This window comes from Epinephelus lanceolatus, chromosome 9, assembly GCF_041903045.1.
Source record: "Epinephelus lanceolatus isolate andai-2023 chromosome 9, ASM4190304v1, whole genome shotgun sequence".
Classification (NCBI taxonomy): Eukaryota; Metazoa; Chordata; class Actinopteri; order Perciformes; family Serranidae; genus Epinephelus; species Epinephelus lanceolatus.
Window position 1 is genome coordinate 19,099,976 of NC_135742.1, and position 8,586 is coordinate 19,108,561.

The window sequence follows — 8,586 nt, forward strand, 5'->3', positions numbered from 1 at the left end:
ATTGATTAATCATGATCTCAATGTTGATTAAAATAAATGTGATCATGATTTTTACCATAATGTAGTAGCCGTGCCACTTTTCAGACATGTCGAGCGCACTTGATTTAAGACATTGAAAAATACTGTGTGGTTGAAACATCTGTGAATAACTTTCAATAAAAATATTCAATGGAAATGTTTAACACAAATCATCCTTTCCCAGCTGCCTGCCCTACACTGCCCTCTTGCTCCCTGTTTCCCTACGCCTCACAGTCTTGTGATGTGTTGCTGTGATTACAGTTATTGTGTGAAATTGCCAGGATGAAGTGTCAACCATGAGCAGAATATATAACCTCTCAATCTGCTATTGTTTTGCAGAATGTAAGACATTCCCCTCCTATTAATAACTGATCTGCAGAGAAACACTCTCCTTTGGTTGTTTGAATTAAGTTACTTAAGAACTAAGAACTTACTTAAAAACTAAAGTGCATTAGAAATGAGCACAAACCCGACGTCGGCCTGCTATTCTGCGAGATACACCACATTCATTACCGTCTCCAGTCATTAAAGTTTTAATAGTTTTCACTTCAGCAGATTTATTCCAATTATTTGATACCATCCCTCACCAGAAGGACAGAGTAGAAGCCTGGCTGAGTCTCCCACTGTCGGAGCTGCTCCTCCGCAGGCTTCAGCAGAGCCGTGTCCTGACTGGTGGCTTGGGTTAAGGCCTGCAGCACCACAGAACTGGCACCGTCCATATCCATAGCTGGATATATCTGCGGGGGGGAGTATGAGAGGGGAGGAGGGGGAGGAGGAAAACAGACAAGTAAAGAGTTTCATTGCTCTTGTTGTGAAAAGTTCTGGCTGAGTTGAGAAATAAAAAAAAACCTTTTAAAATAGATTCACCGTAGGGAAAAACAGCATAATAAAACATCAACTGAAAGCTGAGGCAGTCAAATTACATCTACAAAAAAATGTCAGAACAAGGAATCTTCTGTTTCGCTTTGTCTGGCTTTATCCTTTTCTAAACCATTTTTATTATAGATCAAGTGGCGCTGAAATCACTGTCAAACATAGTGAGAAGGAAACAAATCCTTCTGACAAAAGAAGAGCACACCTGATAGAAACACTGGCAGTCACCTCTCCCACACAAGGAGCTGCTCTATGTCCCAGATAGTACTCAAGCACCCCAGCTTCACAGGTCCGATGGTGTTTTTCAGTTTCAAACAAAGTACCTGAGTCAGTTGCCTCTGTGCCTCAAAAAAGGGATTCTCAGATAGAATAATAAACCGTAACCAGACCTACTTTGGGATCACGAATCCTTCCTGATGGACGTCATAGAACAACATCTCCAGAGGAGTTTGTCAATAATAGGACCGTTGTTTACTTTCTCACATTATTCTCACATTATTCATGTCTGTCAACTACTCATATGAAGACACTGCAATCAGAGGCTATAAGAAGCAGTCAATAACCGGACACAAACTATGTTAAAAACACATCTCTTTTTAGAAAACAACCAGATTATCCTAGTGAATAAATATTTCTGTCTGGAAAAAAAAACAGCAGAGGTAGTATGGTCAAAGTGAGCTTTCACTATAAAGTTTCAATACGAGAATATTGAGCAAGGCTGCCATCTGCAGCCCAGAAACAAATATCCATCACCATGATCCACTGCATGCTTTTGTAATTGCACGTGAATTAAGGCCGTCTCCACACAAGAATACAGTGGAAGTGCTTTGGTCAAACAGGTTCTCACATAAAAGAGACAGATTATATTAATAAACAGTCCTTGAATTATTAATTAAGTAACAAAGCCATTAGAAGACTCTGAGAAGGGTTTTTTTTTGTTTTAAGGTGTGGACGTAGCAAGTATAGAACCAGTCTACTTTAAATGAGATTAATGAGGAGCGCTTATGTCTCTGGTGGCCATCACACAATTAAGGGACCAGTTTCTATATGGATCAACATCAGAGATAGAAATCCACCTGCTAACCTTAATGCAACACTGACTGTGTTTAATGGACAAGCACACTAGTATTTCAGATGGATATGATGTTTTGCACATGTAAATATCATATCCTGGTTTCAGAACCCTTGATGAGCATTTCTCAGTTTTGAGAAGCCCACATATGTTTGCTAGAGTACCTGGATAGTAGCCTGGATAGTGTAGCATGTATACACCTACTTCCAGGCTTCTGAATGAACAGTCTCTGCTATGTGTGCAGATGCATCGACAAATCAGGTAATGACTAGTCAGTAAAATGGAAGATATTACAACATATGATGCAACTATGATCTACAGTCTGAAATTAAAGTGAAAGTCTGACATGTCCTTTCAGAAGATGAATTGCATTGTCGCTCTCATCAGATGGAGAAGTTAAATCCAGCTGGAAGCTATAACTGCAGCAGAGTCCAGACAACCTGAAACTAAACTGTGCTCGGCTTTTACAGAAATTACAGAGAGAGGCTAGATATGGAGCAGTCAAAGACTGATACTGGCAGTGGGGCAAACAATCACAAACCTATGATCCATATAAACATCATACTCAGAATATGATCGAGACCGGGATAAGATTCAAAACCCAGATACTACAGATACTTGTGTGCATGTACACACACTCAGCGATGATAACTTTTTAACTATGCTTTTAAACATTTTCATTTCGATTCCGGGATATCTATTAATATTTATGACACTATCATCCCTAACAGGCTGATAAGTACTTAATTAGGTCATTTATAAAAAAAAGGGAGGAAAGTCTAAATTTAAGTGCAAACAGCAATGGCTGATTTTGTGGCCAACAAACCCACATGAACAAGTATTACAGAGTTTCTTCCTACTAGTAGAAGCTCTGTAACTATTAATTGGCTAAAACAACCCTCAGATTTAATTACTGTATAATTATGGTACAAAAGTTTGGGTGGAATTTAGACTGATATTCTCATCCCCAACTTATACAAAATATGAAAATGTTGCTTTTAAACAACATTTAAGAGTTGAGTTAGACGTGCAAAGGTCACTAAATAAACTACAATGAATTGTGTTTTTACCCCATTCCCATAAAACCCTGTGCAGGTTATTGTCTGCAACTTCGTACCAGTCATTTAGAACTGAAGAAGCTTCTTGGATGAAAGGTGAAATGTCTTCAAGAAACGCAAGCAAGTCCAGTTGCCTATGATATAGCACTTACGATTACCATGACCTGGATGACTGAGAATCTTCACCGACAACTCAGATAAATGCTTTTTATGCACACATGCTTAGCAGTGTAACCAGTGAGCTTGGGCAGAAACAATGATCTGAGCTGTCTGGTACACTGAGACACTTATCGAGATGAACTAAAATCAGGTTGCATCACTGTAAGAGGCTGGTCTTATCTTAGGCTCACTCACATGGCTTGGGTGGAGATTCTCAGTGCTGTCACTGCACCACTCAAAATCATCATTTAGGTGTCTCAGTTTGAGTACTAAAGCAAAGCCGGAAAGCAAAGCTTTCAATACTGGTCCATCTACATCCCAACCCTCACCTATGACCATGAACTCTGGGTAGTGACCAAAAGAATGAGATCGCAGATACAAGCGGTGGAAATGAGTTTCCTCCACGGGGTGGCTGGGCTCAGCCTTAGAGACAGGGTAAGGAGCTCGGACATCCGGAGGGAGCTCGGAGTAGTGCCACTGCTCCTTCGCGTCGAAAGGGATCAGTTAAGGTGGTTCGGGCATCTGACTAGGATGTCTCCTGGGCACCTCCTGCTAGAGGTGTCCCAGGTATGTCCCACTGGTAGGAGGCTGGCCTGGGAGCGCCTTGGGGTCCCCCAGGAGGAGCTGTAAAGTGTTGCCGGGGAGAGGGATGTCTGGGGTGCTTTGCTTGGCCTGCTGCCCCCACGACCCAGCCCCAGATAAGTGGATGAAAATGGATGGATGGAGTTTAAGCACTTTACTCACAGTAGGAGACACCCTCGAAAAGGACATGCAATCGGTGTAAGGTGCCTGAGGTCAATTTCAATTGCAACAGCCTGCCCAGAATTCCTATACACTGTGGTACTGTCAGTATTGCAGCTGTGTCAAACCTGTCTAAGCAGGATACCACTACTTGTACAACATCCATACAGCTGAAACATGGTCAGTTGTTGGTGGTGCTAACATCATAGCCAGACCTCTTTCCCTGCAGATTGTTTGACTTGCCATGGCAGGAGAAGCAGAGATGTTCCTAATAACAATAATAGTCTCCATTCTGCTCAGGTATCCCAGTAAGCCATGACAGTGTGACAGCACTGAAAGCAAAGCTGCAAGAAGGAATCCAGCCATGATTATGTCATATTTACACCCAAGCTTTTCCTACTGCGACATATAAAAATGTCCTCTGTGAAAAGGGGCCTGTTGCCAGATTTTTTTGTTGACTTTCTAATTAAAGCACAACATGTGGCACCTGTGCACCTGTCATTCCCATTACACACTGCGTGCTGACCAGATCAGAAATGCATGCACCTTCACCACGTATACTAGAAATGTACAGCATGAAACTTGCTTGACTTGACTGCCTGCTATTGACAATTAGAAGAGGAAATATGCGAGCTGTGTAACAGGTCAGTTAGCATGCTAGCATACGGGGTAACACTAACAGCTCGTTGTTGTTGTTGCATTTATAGAACATCTGTTTGGACAAAGCTATGTGTTGCGGGTTTTATCCAACGTTTCTCTGCTACATGTCTGGAGTTCTGCATATACAATGGCCTCTGCCGCTAACATAAGCTAACGTTAACCTGGCTGTCAAATTGTGGTTGAGTAAACAAGTAAGCTAGCGGCAGCATAACTTTAACAGCTAGCTAATGAGCGCTACATACTGACAGCATTAGCTTTAACGTTACTAACTAAAACGTTATCTACGGTGCGGCTGAGATTGATTAGACTAAAGCCAAGTTATCCTCTGCCTGGCCCTGTTACAAAACACAGCTACATGCGACACAGACGCACAGAAACGTTGTTATAAAATTTCAACACCATGACACATTCACAGCAGAGTAAAAACCAAAACAAGGTGAGTGGTATGAGGTCAGAAAAAGAGCAGCAACTGTGTCATTAGCGTTACATTCATCACAGTTTACTTTATTAGCTCTGAAATATTCGCAGTATACTCCAGGTTGGTTTAGTGGCCCTCTCTGCGTGTCATCTAAAATACAAATAAGACACCAACACATTCACTGATGAAAAAAAGCGACACTCGAGTCTCCAAATTGTGCATTCCCCAAACACCAAGCTAACTTTGGGCTAGCTAGCAAGCTAAACTTATTCAACGCGTAACCAGGGGCCGACAGTAGCCGTTATGTCAAATAACGTCTTTCCTCGAGCACATGTGTCACAATAGAGGCATTAAACCGGACTCACCTGAGAGAGTGACGGTAGAGAAACAGAAACTGTGCCGTAGCAGTGGCTGCTAAAGCTCTGCCAATGGTAATGTAATGGGAGATGGAAACACACGCTTGTAGGAATGGCGCGAGCAATACAGCAGGCGCACGCTGATGACGTCAGGGCAGGCGTTCTTCGTCATGAATGAATGGAGCCAGCTGCTGCTGCTGCTGTATGCTGCAGTTAAACATGTGCAGGTATCATCATTACTCCTCCTCATCATCACTGTTGTCTGTAGGACAGTATCCATAGCAAGTGGCATTTATAAAACAATAAAATGGTATACCATAGACTATAGGGCACCATATTCTCTGTCCCCACTGCAGGTGGAACAATCTCCAGACAAGTCACCTCAGTGTCCTCTTCTTAAACTCTTTTAAAAAAAATATTTCTTACAAATAAGCTTTTAATTAGCTTTGATTTATTTGCATATTCTAGTTTATAATTATCATTACTATTATTATTATTGTTGTTGTTAAATATAGTTGTATTATATCATAATTATAATTTCAAAAAAAATTAAATCAAACTATAATATATCATAATTTTATTTATTTATTTGTGTATCTTTATCTCATAGACTTTTTTTTATTTCATAGACTTTATTGTAATTTTTTTCCAATCAGGGGAAAAGGTGCAGAGTTTATCAGTGCTTTTAATTTATTTATTTATCTATTTTATAGACTTTATTTTGATTTTTCCATTCAAAGGAAAAGGTGCAGAGTCACATCTGACGTTTCCCACCCTGATGAGTGATGCTTATTATTTATTTATTGATATATTTATTTACTTGTGTAATGTCAAGGTGGAGCAAACACCTACAGATTTTCAGATTTACAATGTTGGAAAAACCTCACAATTAAGAAGCTGGAATGGATGAATGTTGGAATTTTTTGTTAAACATACATGACTCAAACAAATTCTCTATCATCAACATTTCATCCTATTATATCAAAATAGTTGCAACTGAATAATCAATACATTGTTTTAGCTGTAGCAAAAAATTCTCTATCACACTGTATAATCCTATCCCAGGATATCTTTATGAATTGTGTTATAAAAATTCTGTATTGAGTATTAAAATGACCAAACTGGGGTGTTTTGGTTCATTGAGGAAATTAAACACCTGACAAGTCAAATCAAGGAGAATGAATCAGTCCAGTCAGGGGCATAAATATAGACAGTGCAGGCACATAGAACGAATGGGCCCTCCAGTGATGTGTTGGGTGGAGAATGGGCCGATTGCTACCTTGATACGCCTATGTTCAAAGAAGAACTTTCATCAAATTAAAAACCACTTGCTATATATGCCCTTGAAAAAGGCAAACACATCTTTTTTTTTTTTTTGTAAAATAGTCAGTAGCATCTATGACAAAATTATATTCTTATTCTATAATTATAAATAAACTATTAAAAATGTTAAATCAAGGTAATATTTTCTTTTTTTCTGTTTTCTTTGGTATTTTTTGTTATATACAGATACAGTACAGGCCAAAAGTTTGGACACACCTTCTCATTCAATGCGTTTTCTTTATTTTCATGACTATTTACATTGTAGATTCTCACTGAAGGCATCAAAACTATGAATGAACACATGTGGAGTTATGTACTTAACAAAAAAAGGTGAAATAACTGAAAACATGTTTTATATTCTAGTTTCTTCAAAATAGCCACCCTTTGCTCTGATTACTGCTTTGCACACTCTTGGCATTCTCTCCATGAGCTTCAAGAGGTAGTCACCTGAAATGGTTTCCACTTCACAGGTGTGCCTTATCAGGGTTAATTAGTGGAATTTCTTGCTTTATCAATGGGGTTGGGACCATCAGTTGTGTTGTGCAGAAGTCAGGTTAATACACAGCCGACAGCCCTATTGGACAACTGTTAAAATTCATATTATGGCAAGAACCAATCAGCTAACTAAAGAAAAATGAGTGGCCATCATTACTTTAAGAAATGAAGGTCAGTCAGTCCAGAAAATTGCAAAAACTTTAAATGTGTCCCCAAGTGGAGTCGCAAAAACCATCAAGCGCTACAACGAAACTGGCACACATGAAGACCGACCCAGGAAAGGAAGACCAAGAGTCACCTCTGCTTCTGAGGATAAGTTCATCAGAGTCACCAGCCTCAGAAATCGCAAGTTAACAGCAGCTCAGATCAGAGACCAGATGAATGCCACACAGAGTTCTAGCAGCAGACCCATCTCTAGAACAACTGTTAAGAGGAGACTGCACCAATCAGGCCTTCATGGTCAAATAGCTGCTAGGAAACCACTGCTAAGGAGAGGCAACAAGCAGAAGAGATTTGTTTGGGCCAAGAAACACAAGGAATGGACATTAGACCAGTGGAAATCTGTGCTTTGGTCTGATGAGTCCAAATTTGAGATCTTTGGTTCCAACCGCCGTGTCTTTGTGAGACGCAGAAAAGGTGAACGGATGGATTCCACATGCCTGGTTCCCACTGTGAAGCATGGAGGAGGAGGTGTGATGGTGTGGGGGTGTTTTGCTGGTGACACTGTTGGGAATTTATTCAAAATTGAAGGCACACTGAACCAGCATGGCTACCACAGCATCCTGCAGCGACATGCCATCCCATCCGGTTTGCGTTTAGTTGGACGATCATTTATTTTTCAACAGGACAATGACCCCAAACACACCTCCAGGCTGTGTAAGGGCTATTTGACCAAGAAGGAGAGTGATGGAGTGCTGCGGCAGATGACCTGGCCTCCACAGTCACCGGACCTGAACCCAATCGAGTTGGTTTGGGGTGAGCTGGACCGCAGAGTGAAGGCAAAGGGGCCAACAAGTGCTAAACACCTCTGGGAACTCCTTCAAGACTGTTGGAAAACCATTTCAGGTGACTACCTCTTGAAGCTCATGGAGAGAATGCCAAGAGTGTGCAAAGCAGTAATCAGAGCAAAGGGTGGCTATTTTGAAGAAACTAGAATATAAAACATGTTTTCAGTTATTTCACCTTTTTTTGTTAAGTACATAACTCCACATGTGTTCATTCATAGTTTTGATGCCTTCAGTGAGAATCTACAATGTAAATAGTCATGAAAATAAAGAAAACGCATTGAATGAGAAGGTGTGTCCAAACTTTTGGCCTGTACTGTATGTAATGAGGATTGCTGGGTAATGTGTACATTGATCTTATCCAATGTCAAGTCTCTGATCATGTGACGAGACGATATGTGCACGATCG

General features: G+C 40.5%; 1 protein-coding gene across 1 annotated transcript in view; it reads right to left on the reverse strand.

Moving 5' to 3' along the window:
• The window catches only part of ipo11 (importin 11), a 199,963-nt gene extending 194,469 nt beyond the window's left edge, over positions 1 to 5,494 (reverse strand). The window contains exons 1-2 of the mRNA XM_033619880.2: positions 5,365 to 5,494; positions 606 to 755 (exon numbers count right to left, since the gene is read on the reverse strand). Coding sequence (XP_033475771.1) covers positions 606 to 743 — 138 coding nt within the window. The 5' untranslated portion in view covers positions 744 to 755; positions 5,365 to 5,494. The remainder of the gene's footprint in view (positions 1 to 605; positions 756 to 5,364) is intronic.
• Between the last annotated feature and the right edge of the window lie 3,092 nt (positions 5,495 to 8,586).